This window comes from Lithobates pipiens, unplaced genomic scaffold (genome assembly GCF_037356315.1).
Source record: "Lithobates pipiens isolate NorthernLeopardFrog02 unplaced genomic scaffold, aLitPip1_a1.2 Scaffold_19, whole genome shotgun sequence".
NCBI classification, from domain to species: domain Eukaryota; kingdom Metazoa; phylum Chordata; class Amphibia; order Anura; family Ranidae; genus Lithobates; species Lithobates pipiens.
The window spans coordinates 470,076,558-470,097,735 of record NW_027507764.1 but is presented as its reverse complement, the minus strand read 5'-3'; the positions used below and the strand labels follow the sequence as shown (position 1 = coordinate 470,097,735).

Here is a 21,178-nt window from a genome sequence, read left to right as displayed (position 1 = left end):
GAATTGTGGGAGCACACTTTTTTTTAATTGTTTTTCCTCTGACGCACATAGGGCAGCCCGTTGATTTCAATGGGCTGTCCTACACATGGCAAAGTAGCTCATGAGACATTTTGGCATTTTGCGAAATGCACTTTTTTTACTGTGCGTTTTGCTGCATTTGTCACCCATTAGCATTTGTCACCCATTATTTCATGTGGCAAAATGTGTGTTTGCTGTGCCATTAACAATTTATGCCACTGAAACGGCAACTAGTTAATTTTATGTGTATAAAGATATATACTATATAATTTGATTGTATAATCTCTGTACAATCTCCATTAGATTTACCAAAACTATGGACTAGGAGGACCCACCTATCTATCCATTCACTCTGTATCCAAGCAGGCAGGCCCTAATACTACATCAGGCGTACCCAACCCGCGAGCCCCATATGACTCCAGAGAGTTTAGCTTGCAGACATACATAGCAGCTGCAGCAAACCTACTTTGACAAGCCAGGCAAATGCACGTGTGGAGGGATGTCAGGGATGCTGTGCAAACATAATTGATGGGTGAAGGGTGTGTGCTAATTAGGACAGCTAGTAAACTCCTTCCTGTGTCTTACTGGTTTCTCCATCCCAAATCTACATACTCAGAAGTAATGAAGCTTTCTAAAAAAAAATAGAGCAGGGGCTAAGGTAAGGCCTTGTTCTTAAAATCAAAGAGAGCTTTTATTTTTCTGCAACAGGGGTACATTAAAGTGGATGTAAACCCAATGTCATCATTTCTAAATTACTGCCATAGGGGTTATCTAGAAGGCTATACATGCATGTATCTTTACTTATCAAATGTCTCCCCTCTGTCTGCTATGAGACCCTAAAAACTGCAGATTCTGTGGGTGGATCTGTTGTCTGGAGATCGGTGGGTGGAGTCGTGATGTCAGTAGACTCCCCGCCCACCTCTACACTCCCCTTATCAATATGCATTTTCTCCTATGTGTTTCTTACACTGAACTTCTGCCATGATCTCTAACATCCAGTGAAAAGACAGGAAAATAACCACATGACTTCATGCTGAGGTGTGGAACAGTCAATTCTGCCAGAGCAGCAGAAGAAAGTAGTGGGAGGGAATTAAAAAATAATGCATGTCTCTTAGGCTAGTGCACGAGATATGTAAATCACCCGTCACTCACAGCAAGGGGGAGGATTTGACAAAGTTTTTTTCTCTGTTTGTCAAGAATTATCTGACTGAACAATAAAAGATGATTGCTCAGAGATGGATTAACTCTTTGTGGCAAGACTGGGCTCAAATGATAGGAAATCGTATAGTCTGCATTATAACATAAAAAAAAAAAATAATAATAATAATTTCGGTTTCGTTTACATCCACTTTAATGGTATATTATTACACAGGGGAGCTGGAATTTAGAAAAAAAAGTGAACTTAGCCTTAAAGCAGGTGATTTACCCTCATTGCTGGTATAATTGGTGGTATCCTTATTTTCAAAATAGTTGGAGTCTTGGGAAGGCCAGCATGTTCTTAAGATTCTGGCATGAGAGTGGCAATTTGCACTGCACAGAACTTTGTGACAAGGCCGCAGAACTAGGAAAAGATTATCAAATCTCCTAATAATAGATGATATAAACATGGATAGAAGTAAATTAAGTAAACTTTCAGATTTGTATTGTTTCTTGATGTCTCTTGGATTTCCTTGTTTTTCTGGGTTCCTGTTTATTTTTTTTTTATGTCAAAACCTTAAGCTCAAAACAATAAAATATATTTTTTTCTATTACAAAACAAGACTTCATGCCTAATTCTGTTGTTCTCTCTTTTTTAGACACCATTCAGCAATCCTTTATTAGCCCTGATGCAGACATTTACCATGATGCTTGGAGATATTAACTATCACGATGGGTTCCTTGTTCCGTTCCTTAGCAACCAAATAGAAAATCCAGTTTTCACCTTCCTCCATCTGATTATTTTCACATTGTTAATTCCGATCCTATTGATGAACCTGCTTGTAAGTGACTTGAGATGATAGTTACATAAGTGAGAATGTGAAAGCTAAAAAAAAAAAAATACCTCCTGCACAATCAGCAATCCTAGTTACAATATTTATATATAAGTTGTTGCTTGCACTGACGTGTGCACTGACAGCAGGCATATACAGGCTGAAAAAATAAACCTTTTACCAGTATGTTTAGGAGAGGAGCTTTTGGGCAGAAAAAAACGCTTGATGTACCTAAATGTGTTTAAACATGCCTAAACCCTATGGAATATTTAGATTAATTAGATTTGAATGCCCTTAGGTAGCAATAAGACACCCATAAAAATAATATGCCACGTCCTAGATAATCTAAAATAGTGGGAGAATAGGAATAATGGACTTTGAAGGCACATCTAAAAGTAGTAAACTTTAATAGTCTACATTAAAAAAATCACAGCTTGTTACAGACAAAATATGGTAATAAAAAATAAGTAGGACTCAATGTGGTTCCTCTGGAGGATATAATGAGATATACTCAGAGTAGATTCCACATGTTCTCCTAGATCAGTGATGGCGAACCTTAGCACCCCAGATGTTTTGGAACTACATTTCCCATGATGCTCAACTACACTGCAGAGTGCATGAGTATCGTGGGAAATGTAGTTCCAAAACATCTGGGGTGCCAAGGTTCGCCATCACTGTCCTAGATAAAACAATTCTGCTCTACATGTTTCATGACCTGAACCTTCTCTTCTTCAGGAGCTTGAATATTTCTATTCAAAAAAAAACATACTTTAATTGCAATACATAGTACAACACCAAGAATATACAGTATCTCACAAAAGTGAGTACACCCCTCACATTTTTGTAAATGTTTTATTATATCTTTTAATGTGAAAACACTGAAGAAATTACACTTTGCTACAATGTAAAGTAATGAAGGTACAGCTTGAATAACAGTGTAAATTTGCAATCCCCTCAAAATAACTCAACCAACCATTAATGTTTAAACCGCTGGCAACAAACCTGAGTACACCCCTAAGTGAAAATGTCCTATCATTTTCCCTCCACAGTGCAATGTAACTCGTTAGTGTTACAAGGTCGCAGGTGTGACTGGGGAGCAGGTGTGTTAAATTTGGTGTTATTACTCTCACTCTCTCATACTGGTCACTGGAAGTTCAACATGGCACCTCATGGCAAAGAACTCTCTGAGGATCGGAAAAAAAGAATTGTTGCTCTACATAAAGATGGCCTAGGCTATAAGAATGTTGTCAAGACCCTGAAACTGAGCTGCAGCACGGTGGCCAAGACCATACTGCGGTTTAGCAGGACAGGTTCCACTCAGAACAGACCTCGCCATGGTCAACTAAACAAGTTGAGTGTACTTGCTCAGGGTCATATCCAGAAGTTTTCTTTGGGAAATAGACGTATGAGTGCTGCCAGCATTGCTGCAGAGGTTGAAGGGGTGGGGGGTCAGACTGTCAGTGCTCAGACCTTATGCCACACACTGCATCAAATTGGTCTGCATGGCTGTCATCCTAGACGGAAGCCTCTTCTAAAGATGATGCACAAGAACAGCACAACAGTTTGCTGAAGACAAGCAGACTAAGGACATGGGTTACTGGAACCAAGTCCTATGGTCTGATGAGACCAAGATAAACTTATTTGGTTCAGATGGTGTTAAGAGTGTGTGGTGACAACAAGGTGAGGAGTACAAAGAAAAGTGTGTCTTGCCTACAGTCAAGCATGGTGGTGGAAGTGTCATGGTCTGGGGCTGCATGAGTGCTGCCGGCACTGGGGAGCTACAGTTCATTGAGGGAACCATGAATGCCAACATGTACTGTGACATACTGAAGCAGTGTGATCCCCTCCTTTCGGAGACTGGGCCGCAGGTCAGTATTCCAACATACCAACCCCAAACTCACCTCCAAGATGACCACTACCTTGCTTAAGAAACTGAGGGTTAAGGTGATGTACTGCCCAAGCATGTCTCCAGACCTAAACCCTATTGAACATCTGTGAGGCATCCTCAAACAGAAGATGAAGAAGTACAAGGTCTCTAACATCCACCAGCTCCGTGATGTCGCCATGGAGGACTGAAAGAGGACTACAGTGCATCCTGTGAGGCTCTGGGGAACTCCATGCCCAATAGGGTTAAGGCAGTGCATGAAAATACTGTTGGCCACACAAAATATTGACACTTTAGGCCCAATTTGCACATTTTTCTTAGGGCTGTACTCACTTTTGTTGCCAGCGGTTTAGACAATGGCTGTGAGTTATTTTGAGAGGACAGCAAATTTACACTGTTATACAAGCTGTACACTCACTACTTTACATTGTAGCAAAGTGTCATTTCTTCAGTGTTGTCCCATGAAAAGGTATAATAAAATATTTACAAAAATGTGAGGGGTGTACTCACTTTTGTGAGATACTGTGTATATATATATATATATGTAGAAATCTTCACTTATACAGTAAGTGTTTTCAATAAAAATCAGCACTCACTTGTACCAGAAACGCCAAACCACAGTATCAACCCCAAAGAAACCACCAGAGCCCTTGATGCACAGAGAGCAGTTGTGAATTAACACATTGGTCAGGATGTGGGGACATACAAGGTAGCTAAAACTATAAAATGTATACACAATAAGTAATCCAGAATGTGTTTACTTATATACAAATATTTAACTGAGTAACCCTTCCCATTACTCACATAGCAATATAAAACAGACATCCACTGGTACTACAACCAGACTATATGGATTTCTTAGACATCTATGAGGAAAAACAGACATTTTCCAAAATTATCTAGAAAGTAAATATTGGATAATGCCCCCGACAGGGGACAGGGCCGTCTTTAAGGCAGGGCAAAAGGTGCAGCTGCTCTGGGCCCTGTTATTGTTGTGGGGCCCAAAGCAGCTGCCTCGTACTTGTCAACTATCCAAGTTTAAATTCCCTTGTCCCTTGAAGTATTAGTCCCATGCTGTGTCCTGATATATATCAGTGTGAAGTGCTGCTACTAATGCTGCCCAGCTCTGCCTTATTGTTGTGTACAAATGACTCACCTGCAGACCCTGTGTTTACATATAAATAACCATCATTCATATGTAAATAGCAGCATTCATATATAAATAGCTGCATCCAGCGGCATAAATATGTAAATAAAGGCGGCATTCATATGTATATCATGCCCTCTGCAGTGAGCAGATGATGTGCTGTAACCTCTAATCAGTGAGCAATATTATTGTACAGTAATCTCTAGCAACCAATCAACAAGTAGAAATCATGTGCTGTAACCTCTAGCAACCAGTCAGTAAGGGGTAATGATACACTGTAACCTCTGGCAACTAATCGCAACCGCTGCCTGATCTGATACAGTAAACTGATTTTAAGTCTAGCTGCTATTTTTTATATGTCTCAGAGCAGGTGGAGAGTGAAATTCTATGGGGGGGGGAGGGGGGCCCCAAGAAAATGTTTGCCCAGGGTTAAATCAACATTAAAGAGGGCCCTGACAGGGAATATATAATATGGAAAAGCGATGTTGAAATACCTTGATCCAAGAAAGTAGGCTGAGTATCAGGAGTGCATTGGTAAACACATTATATTCAAAGAAACATACTTTAACTAGAATACATAGTGCAACAACAAGGATATACTGTATATCCTTTTTGTTGTACTATGTATTTTAATTAAAGTATGTTTCTTTGAATAGAAATATTCAAGCTCCTTTAGAAGCGATGGTTCAGGTCGCAAAACATGTAGAGCAAAATTGTTTTATCTAGGAGGAGATGTGGAATCTACTCTGAAAGGAGCATACATGTGTGGGCATATTTCAAACATTGTCACTGTATTTATTGGCGTATAACAATCACTTTTTCACCATGAAAATCGGGTGTAAATAGCGTGTGCGTGTTATACGCCAATACAAAAATGTACGTTTTCCCCTGAAACTTCCCTCTTAAAATGAATGTTCGTGTTATACACCTGTGCGTGTTATACACCGATAAATACGGTATATCTCATTATATCCTCCAGGGCAGTGATCATCAACCCTGTCCTCGGGGCCCACTAACAGGCCAGGTTTTATGTATTACCTTAGGCCCCTTTCACAAATAGCATCTGTGTAGCGCCTGAAAAAAAACATCCCGTTTCACTCCAGTGTGAAAGCCGGAGGGCTTTCACACTGGAACGTGTGCTAGCAGGACGGTGATAAAAGTCCTGCTAGCCGCATCTATGGAGCGGTGAAGGAGCAGTGTATTTACCGCTTCTACCCATTGAAATCAATGGGGCAGCGCAGCTATACCACCGGCGGACGGTTTTAACCCTTTTTCGGCTGCTAGCGGGGGTTAAAATTGCCCCACTAGCAGCTGCATACCACTGCTAAAACGTTGGTAAAGCTCTGCTAAAAATCGGTTCTTTACCGCCGACACCCACACCGCCCCAGAGTGAAAGGGGCCTTAGGGAGATGCAGACTAGAATACTGCAATCACTGAGCAGAAAATGATATCACCTGTGATGTATTTCAGCTATCTTGCAAACCTGGCCTGTTAGGGGGCCCTGAGGACAGGATTGATGACCACTGCTCCAGGGGAACCACGTTGAGTCCTACTTGTGTTTTATTACAATATTTTTGTCTGTAACATGCTGTGATTTTTTTTTTTTTATGTAGACTATTAAAATGTATTACTTTTATATATTCTTTTAAAGTCCATTATTTCTATTCTCCCACTATTCCAGATTCCTAAACCCTAGACACATTTTGCACTTGAGCATTCATTCATTCCAACTTCCAGAATAAATTAATATTCTGGCCAGTGGAATCCATAAACGTTGAAATGCTTGACACGCCTAAACACGCATGCGATCTGTGGCTTTAGGCACATTTTTAGACTACTTTTCCTGCCAAGAGTAAAAGGCATTTAAAGGAGAAAATTGAACCCCCAGCGTTCACGAGGCCTAAAAAGTGTTATTTTATTGTAATATATTACACAATCACATTTTTTTTGAAAGAAAATAAAAATACCACAAAGATACACATTAATCGAAATAAGGAAAGAGATTACGCAAATGTAAAAATCACCGTATTGAAAATGTAAACAGAATCATAAGTCAATGAAACAAGAAAAGCCACCCCAGGTGAGTGAGTCTCTGGTAAATCCCCACACACGCTAGTCAGGTGCTAGCGCATCTCGCATGCTGTGTAACATAAGGAAATGATTTCGGACACCTTTTATCGAAGCCTCATATGATAAGTGTTTGACAGATGAAGCATGGGAGAAAAAGGCAGACATTACCAGAATCATAAGTCACTCGTTGAACCAACTACATTCCAAAATAATTGATTGTTTTTATATGCAAATGCACAATTTCTTCAATGTTGTTTTCATGTACACTACAGATTGGTTTGGCTGTTGGTGATATTGCAGAAGTACAAAGAAATGCAGCATTAAAAAGGATTGCAATGCAGGTAAAATCCCTTCTCTGTTTAACCTTTTTTGTTGTAGAAGGGACAAAGTCTCATGGGCATATTTTTTATTCTCCATTCTCCAACAGAGCAACCAACGTTCCCCTCCAAAAACCATCAGTACTAAATACTAGACACATAAGCCAGTGCCACATAGGTAGAAGGTCTGTCATTATAATAACGAAGGTAGGCCACGAAAATACCAATCTTTATGGTCAACAGCTTTGGGTTGGTGTTTCAAAATTAAAGGTCCCTTCCAAACAATTTTATAAGCTGCCCCATAAGCTTAAAATGTTGATGTTGATTTACCAAAGGCAAATAAGCTGTTCACATTTAAAGGGAAGTTGCACTTTGCAAGAGAATTTTACCCAGATCTTAGTGAATGAGGTGAAGCTCTGCTGACAGCCATCATCCAACCATGTGCAAGCAAAATGCATTTTTTTTAAATGTTCTGGTATTCTTTGCAAAGTGAAATTTCACCACATTCCCTGAGCTCTGGAACAAATTCCCTTGCCAAGTGTAACTTTCTCTTGCAAAGTGAACAGCCTTCAGTGCTTCACCTCTATATCTTTACCAAAACACATGATTAATTGAAGTTTTCAAAGAGTACCCCTTTTCTTTACTTGAATAACATGATTGATTCTCTTAAGCTTCTCTTGTGACCAAAAGCCAAAGCAGACATAATTTCCCAAATATGACCATGGCCATAATTGGGGAATAATGTCACCACTATTTGTGCCCCATATCTTATATTACAGATAGCAGCTTGAGGAGATGTCATTCAACAAGTTCCCGTCATCCCGTTAGGGTCATCAGGTTTTTTTTTCCTCTTTTTTTGATAGATGCCATTTATTGTGCTTGATATCACTAGACAATGTGATTGAAGATGGAAGTCTTTTTATTTGCTGTTTATTTTTTGTAATACTTTATGCTATACTTTTTGTTAAACTTAAAGAGGCCTTTCAGATTCTTATAAGCTGCAGAACCCCACAACCCTGACCAAGTGGTTGAGACCCTTGTCCTCATAAACATAGGGACAAGGTGCTTTGACAGGGGGATTTCCCTGAGCGAGGTACCCCCTATGTTGAGAGCATATGGTCTCCCCCCTTTCCTGGTCAGCCTGGCTGCATGCTCAGATTAAGGTTCTGGTATGGATTTTTGAGGGTCACCCCTTGCATTTTGTTTGCATGGGGTTCTCCCTTAAATTCCATACCAGATCCAACGGAGGTATTTTTTAGCACTTTTTTTTTTTTTTTTTTTTTTAGCAATAAAAAGCTTACATAGTAGCAAAGTTAATACACATTAACAATCTTTTTTACATTAAACTGATTACTTTATTATATACCATATGTCTAAATCTTTATTTCCTTTGTGGCATTTTAACATGCATAATTTTGAATTTGTCATAGTATTTTGGATGTATTTATGTATATAGGTGAGCCTGCACACAAATCTAGAGAAAAAGCTGCCATACTGGTTTCTGAAGAGGGTAGATGAAAACAATTGCATTGTGTATCCCAATCTTCCAAGAATCTGGGGACATGCTGTGCATTCAGTAAGTAGTCCAGTGTTCGGTTTAGCTTTTCTGACATGGGGTAAAGTACAAGCTAACAATAGTTGCATATTGAAGTATTAACCATTTCATCTTTCATACCTGTATACTCCCCCTTTTGGGCCAGAGGAGTTTTTGCCTTTTTGCTATGGGCCTGTTTATTCAGTGGTAGTGTTGTCGTTACTTAAGACTGGTCATACATGTTCAATTCCTTTGTACAATTTCTCTTTACATTTACCAAAAAAACATATAATATGAGGTCAAAAGTAAACAACTTTCAATTGTATCCAATTAGGCTGGCCCTTGCACTACATAGTTTAAGATAAATCTAAAGGAAAATTGAACATGTATGGGCAGCCTAAGTTAAAGGGGTTGTAAAGGTAAATGTTTTTTCACCTTAATGCATTCTATGCATTAAGGTGAAAAAACATCTGACACTGCCTGCGCCCCCAGCCCCCCCGTTTTACTTACCTGACCCCTCGAAAATCCCACGCTCGCCCCCCCCGTCCTGTTCACCACTCAGCCGGGCCACTGATTGGCTGGAGTGGATGGATGGAAAGCAGCGCAGCCATTGGCTCACGCTGCTGTCAATCACATCCACTGATGCTGAGCCCCGGGTGGCGGGGCCGTGTGATACAGCGAGCAGGTATAGCCGCCGGCTGTATCACGGGAGTGAGCCCGCAGGTGCTTCTCACCATGCGAGGGAGCTCGCATGAACGTGAGAAGTACCTGCGGGAGGAAGCAGAGACAGCCGCCGAGGGACCCCAGAAGACCAGGTTCGGGGCCACTCTGTGCAAAACAAGCTGCACAGTGAAGGTGAGTATAACATGTTTGTTATTTTAAAAAAAACATTTTTACTTTACAATCCCTTTAATGAAGTTACATCTATTTTTTAAGGGCAAACATAGATTTCTTCTGGCGATATTGTCTTGTATAATTTCATTTTCTATGTAATCCATAAACAAAAATGTAGCAAAGCTAAAAAATAAAACCTTTTTTTTGCTTCAACTAGTGTTAGTTTTAAAAACGATAGTGTTGCTTAATTAAAAAGTATTTTTTTTAGTAATTTTATTCTAAAAATTTCCCCCTTGGCTTTCAGATTCTGATAAGCCCCCTTCCCCCAGAGCCCCACAACCACCAGCCATGGTTGTGGGAATGAGGCCCTTGTCCCTGATAAGGTCTGGTATGGATTTTTGGGGGCAAAATGCCTTGTGCACTGTGGGGCGAACACCTGCTAAACACCCTGCAAATTGAACGAACGGGCCAAACAGCCAGTATTCAGCCTGAACTCATGCTCGGGCCGAACCATTCGCTCAACACTACAGGCCATCAGATACCAGCACAGGAAGTCTCTCTGCACTAATAACTTATTTGCAGTTTTTTTTTTCTTTTTTTTTTAATAATGCAGTGCATCACAACCCAATGTGCAGTGCTATTGACACATACTAAACTTTTGAATTAGGGTACCATTTTAAGCTGGCTGGATTGTTAAACATCTTCCAGGAATCTGGGATGCTCTGCCAGGATACTCTCATACAGATTATTGTCTATATTAAACAGACTCACCTGTGCTACAGCTGAGCTGGCTTCTATTCACATATTCCTCTAACTACTGTCTGATTTATATATAGGGGTAGTATAAACCAAACCCATGCCTGCTGGATTTCAAAGATTATCTATCAATGTATTTAAAGAGTTCCACCCATTAAAAAGTGTAGCTGCTGACTTTTAATAATCAGACACTCACCTGTCCCACCAGAGATGCGGGTGCACAAAGCCCAGCTCCTCTCCCCCTCCTCTCCGCTGCACCGCCATTCTAACTGTGGGCGCCCAGCTGTGGCTTCACAGCCGGGCGCGCACTGCACATGCGCAAGCCGCGCAGTGACGTGCACCAGAAGATTGGTGATCAGGGGAGGAAGTGGGAGCTGGGTGCCTGTAAAAACAGGGTACTCGCTCCCCCCCACCCCCAAAAAAAATAACATGCCAAATGTGGCATGTCAGGGGGTCACCAACACTTAAAGCGGAAGTTCCCTTTGTGGGTGGAACTCCACTTTAAACAGAATAAATAATAGTTTGCCACTCTGTTCATATTGCTTAATAACAACATTTCCTGTTGATTTCAATAGAATTATACTTTATTTTAGCTAAAGTTAAACTCTACACTCTATCAGCATTGACAAATTTGAATCCTTATGCTGCTAGCATTAGTAAATAGATAGGAAAGTATATGTTATTACTTGTTGTAAGCTTATTTTTTTTTCTCAATTAGATTCCAAGAGTCTTTAGCAGGGAAAGATGGGCTTTCTCAGCTAAGCACACCCTCCTGTCTGCATGCCTGAGCTAAGGGCAGATAAATTCCAGGAAGTAAATACTACATGAATCATTTGCCCTTACTCAAGATGGCCATGGCCAGAAAAACTAGGGAGTGTTTTTCAAAGTGATTTCTCAGCAAGATAAAGCATGGAGACATAGCTAGGGGAGTTTGCTTTGAATATTAAAAATTTATAAAATAGCGTTTTTGCTTTGTGGTGCTCAGATGTGGTGTAGTCCCGCTTTAAATATTAGCACTAGATTAGCACCCCCTCACATGATTTTACATTGACTTCTGAGCTATTTGTGCTTTTGATGATTCACACATACATATATGAATGTTGAGTTAGTTTAATAAATTGCCATGAAAACATTGTTGAGTTTTGACCACATAAGATACTTTGATTGCAGTATGTGGAGAAAATAAAGCCACTTTTTGTAAAAAAAAAGTCCAGAATGGTGACCTTTTTGAAATATCATGTCTGAAATACTGTTGTACAGCCTTTGGAAAATCGGGAGAGGACGAAGAGAAGAGGGTCATCTGTAAATGTATTTTTGTGTGCAAAATAAATAAATAAATAAATGCATTAGCACTACACACTACAGTATTGCATCAAGTTAATCTGGTTATGTTGACTAAAAATACCAAAACTTAATAGTGAAATTGTTTCAATATATAGCAGAATTTAAATATACATAAATAACAATTTCCCTTTTTTCATCAGACTTTACTTAAGTATTTCCTTGAGTGTGATGACTTTAAAGTTGAAGCTCCTATCAATGATGCAACGCTGGAACTAGAGCTGTGGAAACAAAAAAACAGGTTAGCATATACAGCAGTTTATAAAGAACAATCATAGGGATGTGTGCTGAACCTTGGCAACTGCAACTATAGAGCACTGAGCACAGGGCAGAAATGAATGCAGTTTATGGGATGTGTTATTGCTATGTGTTAAAGTGGTTGTAAACCCTTACAACACACTTTGACCTACAGGTAAGCCTAGATTAAGGCTTACCTGTAGGTCCAAGAAATATCTCCTAAACCTACACGGTTTAGGAGATATTTACCGAAAGACAGGCACCGCTGTCTACGGTGCATGCGCTGTAGACAGCGGCACACAGGCACACTGAGCGCGGCACCATCAACGGCGAATATGCCGCGCGTGGCGGCTCCCGTGCGCATGCGCGGGAGTGACGTCATTACAGCTTCACCGAATGACAGCGGCGGAGCAGTGAGACCCACCGAGAAGATGGATGCGCCGGACTACAGGGGACAGCGGTGAAATCGCTGGCTCCTGTGTCAGGTAAGTGACACATAATGGACTACTATGCAATGCATAGTAGTCCATTATGCTTTACCTTTGCAGGGAATGAAAGAGGAAGTAAACTCATCAGGGTTTACTTCCTCTTTAATACTATGTTATTGGTAATTCTATGTCCTGTATTGTTTTAAGTTGTTTCTTATTTATTCCAAAGGCTTCATTTTAGAATAATGCACTTTTTGTCTTATATGTCAACATCCATTACTAAGCTCCTCCCTATTGTAATAAGATCCACCCCTTCACACTCCAACTGTATTGGATCCTGTAGACCAGGAGTCTGCAAACCTTCCAAACAAAGGGGCAGTTTTCTGTGCTTCAGATTTGGGGGGGCAGACTGTGGCCAATGAAAATAGTAAATGTCCAAGCATTGGTGGGAGTACACAATTCCCTAAACACGTTGGTCAATGTGAGGAGGTAGAAAGCCCCATCTTTGGTGTATTTGGGAGGAATACTGCCCCAAGGGCCGGATAAATGTGGGCCACAGTTTGGAGACCAGTGCTGTAGACAATGGGGTTGATTTACTAACATTGGCAAGTGCACTGGTGCAGCTCTGCATAGAAATCAATCAGCTTCTAGTTTTTTTTGTCAAAGCTTAATTGAATAAACTGTTGAAGCGGATTGGCTACCATACACAGCTCTTTTTTTTTGGGATAGAGTGCAGATGCCTTTTATTGCTGCTTGTGTCCATATTAGGGAGATTAATCCTCTCTATTTGTTCTGTTTACCATTATCACCTAAAGTGAAAGTAAAAGTGAAAGAAAATCCCATATTTTGGGGTGTCACAAGAACAGAAATAAAGGAGAAATCTTCCAATAGGGATACTATTTGTGGTGGGCCTGGTGACAACTAGAGATTCCTTGGCTTTGGGTGTATTTCCTCTTCCATTTTTGGCTATGGGACAGAAGTTATAACCCTTATTCTATCAAAAAAAAAAAAAAAAATGCCTTTAGTTCTACTTTAACAGTGCTCTAATGCTGGTCATGTACCACAGTACTGCTTGCCCATCATATATATACGTAGCATGAAACAAAAGGGTGAAGATGAGATAATAAAAATTGCTGAGCTGCAGATCCCTCAAGGGTTCTTGATGTTTGCTCAGTAGATATTTTTGATCAAACTGAGGTTAGATTTTAGCAGGAAGCATTCCAGTGGTCTTTTCTTTATTTAAGAGGAACCAAGTCTAGCTGCGGGACCACTTTCCATTATGTGTAAGTATGCACGGTATACTTGCATTTAATGGCAAACTTACTACAGAGTTTGCTTTCCCCTAGTTATACCAGCTCCACGTGCTCTGTTGTTGCTCCACAGCCACTTGTGCCACCTTCTCCTTTGCTTCTTCTGCACCAGGGATGAGCTTAGTGTTTGGTCTGTTTAGGACATTGGGCATAGATGAATGTGACAGCTTCAGACAGCGGCAATATGCACCTGCTGCATCCTTACCAATCACTGTAATCACCTAGCCCATTCACTTACATGGCCGGGTAAGCAAATGGGGGGGTGGGGGAATGGAACCTTACATAACTGGCCATATTTGGCAATGATGTAATCACAATTACTGCCCCTATATAGCTGTTTTTTTCTGCGAGTTGGCGGTGAGGGGCATTTTTGATGATGCATTTCTAACTTTTCAAAAGTTTGGGTTTCTTTATTTCTGGGTTACATCTTTTTTTTCTTTTTTTCTGAATGAGTAGGGGTAGTATGTACACCCTACTCATTAATGTGGGGAGTAATATCTGGGGTCCTCTTAATATTAAAGTGGGGTTTCAAATTCTGATGAGCCAACCTTTCACAGACCCCCACAACCACCAAGCAAGTGTTGTGCGGATGAGGCCCCCCTGGCAAGGCACACCCCCATATTGAAGGAATGTGGACTGGTATGGTTAAGGAGGGGGGAGGCCCCAACGCTTACTCCCTCATTCGCTCCCTTCCTTTCCTGGTCAGTCAGGCTGCATGCTCAGATTAGTAGTCTGGCAGTTTTTTTGCAGGAGGTACCCCTTAAAATCTATACAAGACTTAGGTTCTAGTATGCATATTGGGGGGGGGGGGGGTCTCTACGCACATTTTTTTTGTTCATTCTTGCTCCAGGATGCTACAGCAAACCCTTTCACATTGATAGTTTGGCGCATCGCTGTTCGGCACCTATTGTTTTCCTCACTTGGCCATAAATTTGCCCAGGGATCATGCCACTCCTGTTCATTATCATGACCCTGGGCTCTACTGTTCATCATTTTACAGATGCTGAGAGCGGGGTACAGTGCACACTGCATACGAAGAAATCAGTGTATGCTTTTTGAATTCCTAGCACTCAGAGAGAGGAGTTTTTTTTTTTTATCGCATAAAGTAAGATATACTAAATATCTTGTACCAAAAAACTCTGCCTACTAACATTTTTTTTCTCTGTCTCCCATTTTGATTTTACTTATTATTGCAAGAGTGATATATCGTTGTGTTGCATAACTTTATCAAAGAAAATGTTTGGATTATTTCAGGCTTTAAAATCTGCTTACTCTTTAATCCATATCTCGCATGCACCATTGTACCATTAATTGATCTAGAAGTCATAGCTAAATGTATGTGCAACTATGCTTTTACAGGTTGAAAGATCTGTCCTCAATTATGCAGAAGCAGCATGAACTGATCAAGCTGATCATTCAGAAAATGGAGATTGTATCAGAGGCAGAAGATGAAGACAGCCAGGATCTATTTCAGCATAATAAACCAAAGCAACAGAAGATTGAAGGCAAAGAAAGCAAGTGGGATTGTGTGATGAAAGCTGTGAAGTGCAGAAAATCTAATTAGGGAATAGTGATGCTATCTCTGTGCATGATAAGATGTAAACTGTATTTGGTCACAACTTGTAGTAGATCTAGTTACATTTTACCTTTCTTTTTTTAGGAGAATTAAACTTGTTTTTAAGTAGATCAAGGACCTCATGCATGAAAACCAGTTGTACAGTATGTTTTGCTTCCTGGCACTTTTGAGCAGTGGCGGCTGGTGAAGTTTTAGGATGAGGGGCGCCAGACCCCACCCTTCCTTGTTGACCCATCCCATTTCTCATAAGCCCCACCCCTTATAGAATTCATCCACTCCGTCACCTGTATTCCACTTGCTTCCACCCTTAGTGTCAGGCGTATACAGCTCAGCATCACAGGACAGAGTATACAGCCCCAGAATCACAGGGCAGAATATATAGCTCAGCCTCACAGGACAGAGTATATAGCTGAACCTCACAGGACAGAGTATATAGCTCAGCCTTACAGGACAGAGTATATAGCTCAGCCTTACAGGACAGAGTATACAGCTCAGCCTCACAGGACAGGGTATATAGCTCAGCTTCACAGATCAGTGTATACAGTTCAGCCTCACAGATTAACGGTATACAGCTCAGCCTCACAGATCAGGGTATATAGCTCAGCCTCACAGATTCACAATTTGGGTATATCTGTGTAGTGTATACAGCTATATACACACACCTTCTTCCTTCCTGTACATAGAGAGTTTCTATATACAGGAAGCAGGGCCGTTGCAAGGTTTTCTGTCTACTTAGGCAAAGGTACATTTTGCCACCCCCCCCCCCCCCCCCCATCACACACACACCCTCCTGTCACCCCACACTGCCTTGCTGGCACCACATTGTGTCTGCAATGTGATGGATGACATAGAGCATTGAACATTTAAGCTGTGCTGAACTGTCTCTAAAAAGGAGAGTGTAATGATGGAGCAAGGTTATGCACTCCCCTCTTCTCATTACTGGCTGGCATAGAAGAGAGGACGCAGAATTAGGGCACAGAAGACAGGTGTTTTAAAATTCCAAATCCTCAGCAAGTGGCTGGAGATTCATATTTGTCTGCCTCCCCCCATCCTGGTGCCCTGATTAGCCCCATTAATATGGGTATTGTATTTATATATTTCTATGTATATCTCTATAGGCTGTGTGTGTGATTAGGAGACCACATTCTCCTCTCCCTCTGTGACTTAGCACTTTGCCACCTGGCAGCTCCTTCTCTGACCCGCTGTTGACTCACCGACAATCCCATTCACTTTGGGACAGCTGGTGATGCGGCAGTGATGCAACAACGTGAGGGACGTGGCGGTAGCAGGAGAGGGGATGCACGTTAACAGGTGCTGGCATGATGGATCTGAAATGACAGGTGCTCTATAAATGTAAGGACTTATTCTTGTTGGTAGTTGGAATTTTTAGTATTTGCAAAAAAATGAAGGTTTCCTATTTAGAATAATAAGCGGTCAGGTTAGTAAAACAGCGAACCGATTCAATCATACAGTTTGTACGGTACATAGATTTGGAAAACAATGAGATAAAGGAATATTCCTGAACTTTGGTTTATCTCATGGTTGCTGTAAACATTGTGCGAATGCATCAATGCAGCGCGTGTTATGTCAGCTTGCATAGCTTGGATTAATTGAATGAGTTTACCAAAAATTTTAATATACAGCCTCATGCTACAACTAAGCTCCATTTCATGCTGAATAAACTAAATTATGAATGTATCTTAAATAGAAAACTATCTTTAGATACTCTGAAACGTGTTGGGGAAATTACAAGAACCTTTCAGTCAATCATTGTTGTGATCTTGTATCAAGCATATAGCTATTGTAACCATTCCAATATATCCTGTTTTTATTGTGTTTATTATGTTTAATAAAATACATGTTTTTTTCTACAAATGATGTGCCTTGAAAGTCCACTTAGGGGAACTTTCTTTTGTCGATTTTTACTCCAGTAGCAGTTTATTAAAATAAATTTGATAAAAATCTAAAAAATCGATTTAAATCAAAACAAATCTGATATATTTTTTTAAATTATTGATTTATATCCACTCTGACCCTGTATGGTCACCTCAGCCTTCCACATACAAACACAGTATGTCATGCCTGTATTAACACATTTACAGGGGACTGGGCTGCTGCTGCTTAGGTAAACTGAAGCTGTATACTGTGAAGAAGGGAATCCATGGAAACTGGGTACGGTACATTACAGGGGCCACACTTGACATCATACCCAAGATGTCTATGTAAAAAGAGGCCACACTCGGTGTCATACACTGAATGTCTATGAAAATGGGGGCTACACTGAGTACCATATATACAGAGACCACACTGGTGCAATACATAAGCTGTCTGGAAACAGGGGCCATAACTGGGTGCCACACACAGGATGTCTATGAAGATAAGGGGTATAAACTCTGGGTGTCATACATACACGGGCCGCAGAGGGTATTACACACAGGCTACCTGTAAAAACGGGGTCCATGCACAATGGCAGTGCCCTAATCCTGAGGTAACATGCATACACAGATAATCCTCTACATTCAGACACATCAAATATATCCTTTTTACAGAAGATGTACAGTCATCCAGGGGTCCTGATGCTAGTCAACTTTGGGACCATTGTTCAGATCCTGCCCCTTGTCTCCACAGACAGACAAAATATTGTTTCTATTTCCATAGTGTAAGGATAGGCAGTGAACACCAGCAGATCCTAGAATAAATGGGCCTCGTGTACAAATGGCAGGTTAGTAATGGTGGAATGAGTGCCTTCCCTGTCCCGTAAAGCTTGCAATCCAATATGGGGGCAGGAAACGACACTAGTGAAGGAGTCATGGTGAGCTATAATCAGGGCTATGCATATAAAAACACACGTCTCGGTGTTCTCCTGATTCCTGAACACTTCACAATCCTGTACACTTCTCCTCGCACTTCAGCCTGTGCCCGCACCACCACAGCACAAATTCCTTTATTTTTATTACTGCCCCATGTAACACGTGACATTCCCCCAACCTTGGGAGAGTTCACATTACACTAGGAGAGGAAAGAGGCTCCTCAGGTGGAGAGTAGAGCTTCCTATCTATCCTCCCACCCCCACCAATAAATCAGCAATGTGAAAGGCAGACCCCTGGTCAGGGCAACCGTCAGCAAAGACTAAATAAATAAGGCAAACCCATGTGGTCACAGTGCCTGGCCAAGTAAAAAAAAAACAGAGATCCATGTATGGACAGGACGATGATAACGTGAGCTGTGCACTGCGCAGCTTCTACTGCTGATCATCATCCTGACTATGTACTGTGTGTGTGTGCCATGTGAGTGGAATCAGATCTTACGTCATACAGCATCCTGTTCCTCAGCTCCTGGTGAATGCTTTTTTCATGTCCTTCATGTTGCCCATTCTGCAGTGTGCACTGTCTGAGTGGAGAATGAAAATGGTGGGAGGGGCAAGAATTGTCCCCACCCACCATGTATGGGATGCTGGCAGACCAATTGTCATTAAACAGTTAAAATGCTTACATTTGATTGGTGGTATCAAACAGCAACGGTCCTGGCACGAGTTGCTACCTATAAAAGTAAAAAAAAATGTGTCACAATTACCAGTTAGCGGGACAAGAAGAGAAGAAGACGTTGAGTCCCACGGCATGCTTAAATTAGCCTTACCTTTGCCCGAAATCATGCTGCTCAGCTTCCTAGCCCACCACAGGTACAGTCAGTTGTACAGCCCACAGCACAGTGATCTGGGAAACCAGAATTGCCGCAAAAAGCATCGTCCTACGGTCCCCGTCAATAAAAATAAAGCACAGGGGGCCAGAGACAAATGATTGGAGAGTGGGAGTATTTGTGGGAACATTGCTTGCACCCTGAACACTCCCTAAACACAGGCAAATTGGCTTTCCATAGAACGCTGTGTATCTGGGGCCTGTGACCACTTTTTTTGTGAATAGCTTGGGGGGGGGGGTGCCCGTGCGCCCCCTATGGACGGGCAGCCACTGCTTTTGAGCTTCCATTACAATTAATGACAACAATCAACCTTCTCCACTCCAACTTTTGTAAATTCTTGTTACATCTAGTGCCGCGTACACACGACCGGACTTTCCGTCAGAAAAGGTCCGACGGTCTTCTCGATGGGGTTCCAACGGAATTTCAGTGGAGTTACAACGGACTTTCGAACAAACTTGCCCACACACCAACAGACCAAAGTCTGTTCGTTTTGAATGTGATGACGTACGACGGGGCTAGAAAAGGAAGTTCAATAGCCAGTAGCTGCCCTTGCGTCGTATTTGGTCCATCGGACCAGCATACAGACGAACGCTCTTCCCGATAGAAATTGATTCCGTCGGACAGCTTTGAAACATGTTCTATTTCTAGGTCTGTTTGAATTTTTGAAGAAAAAAGTCAGATGAAGCCCACACACAATCGTAATATCCGGCAAAATTATTCCATCTGACCTTTTCTGCTGGAAAATTCGGTTGTGTGTACGTGGCATTAGGATGAGATTCAGGATCACTGCTACCACGGGTTGAAGGGGAATCCCAAGGATTTGCAATTTTTACAAACTGCACACATTGAGCCAAAAACTTTTTAGGTTCGCCACAAAAAATAAGGAACACCTATAATACAATTGCCTTTTTCCTAGCCACAAGATCCAGTAGTTTAAAGGGATGGATAATCCATATTGTGAGTGTGTGTGTGTGTGTAGGAGCTGTTTGGGAGAGCTGACAACTCTGTGTAGCAATAGATACTTCTTTTACTTTTATATTTATTTATTTTTATATTGGCATTGGCACAGGTACTCAGCTTCTTGTGTATTTTCTTTGAAAATAGCTTGCTTATTAGCCTTACAAATCACCAGAAATTAACAACAAGATTTGCACCCCTCCCTTTGCCCCTTTGCAAACTTCTAGCAAGTGACCAAGCATTACAAATCAGTTTATAAACTCAACTCATCCCTAGTTGCATCGCTACTACTGTATATTGCTATGGATATTTAACAAAAAAAAATCTAAACAGCAATTCCAAGTTCAAGTAAGGTAGGATTGAATTAATAGTTTCTCTATTTAACAAACGTTTTACATGAAAATATAGCAGCAAAATCTTGTGTAGACCTTATTATTGTAAAATAATATCATGTTTTAGAATAGGTTAATTTTGGTTCAGTGTCATATGGAATTAAACACATTTTGACAAAAACACTAGTTCAGAAAAAGGTGTCTTGCTATAAATTAACTATCTGCTAGGGAGGAACTTTATCTTTTCACTTACTCATAAACAGTAATATATATATTCTTTATTTAAAATGATCAACCAATATAATTGTACATACAGTATGAAGAAGACTATAAAATGTAAGCATACAACTGGTTAGTATTGCTTATACCCCTGTTGCTAGATTTTTATCTACTTCTCATCTATTGCTTTCACTTGACTGGTTAAACTGCACTTTAGGGCTCAGCTCTGTTTTTCATGTTAAAAAATGTATTGCTTAAATTTACACTTTGACATGATAATTATTGCTTTGCTTAAATTGGTTTTGTTATGCAGGCTTCAGGGCTGTCATCCTGAGCTTTGCTTCATTACATAGTAAGTCACCAACCTGTAACCACTATGTAGGGAGGGGAGTTTGATATCACCGATTGCCTACTTCTTCCAGATCAGTGACTCACTTGGTGAAGCAAGGGTCAAGTAGACAGTCTCCGAGTGTACACATTAAAAACCAAGTCATTAGTAGAAGCTTACTCATACCTGACTTTTGAACTTAAAGTGGAACTTCAGTCGTTTT

General features: G+C 40.8%; 1 protein-coding gene across 5 annotated transcripts in view; it reads left to right on the top strand.

The window, feature by feature from the left end:
- TRPA1 (transient receptor potential cation channel subfamily A member 1) overlaps positions 1-17,298 on the top strand; it is a 202,968-nt gene extending 185,670 nt beyond the window's left edge. For all 5 annotated transcript variants that reach the window (XM_077492866.1, XM_077492869.1, XM_077492865.1 and 2 more), the window contains 5 exons: positions 1,815-1,997; positions 7,363-7,431; positions 8,864-8,983; positions 12,016-12,113; positions 15,207-17,298. In XM_077492866.1, coding sequence (XP_077348992.1) covers positions 1,815-1,997; positions 7,363-7,431; positions 8,864-8,983; positions 12,016-12,113; positions 15,207-15,411 — 675 coding nt within the window. In that variant the 3' untranslated portion in view covers positions 15,412-17,298. The remainder of the gene's footprint in view (positions 1-1,814; positions 1,998-7,362; positions 7,432-8,863; positions 8,984-12,015; positions 12,114-15,206) is intronic.
- Positions 17,299-21,178: the final 3,880 nt, after the last annotated feature.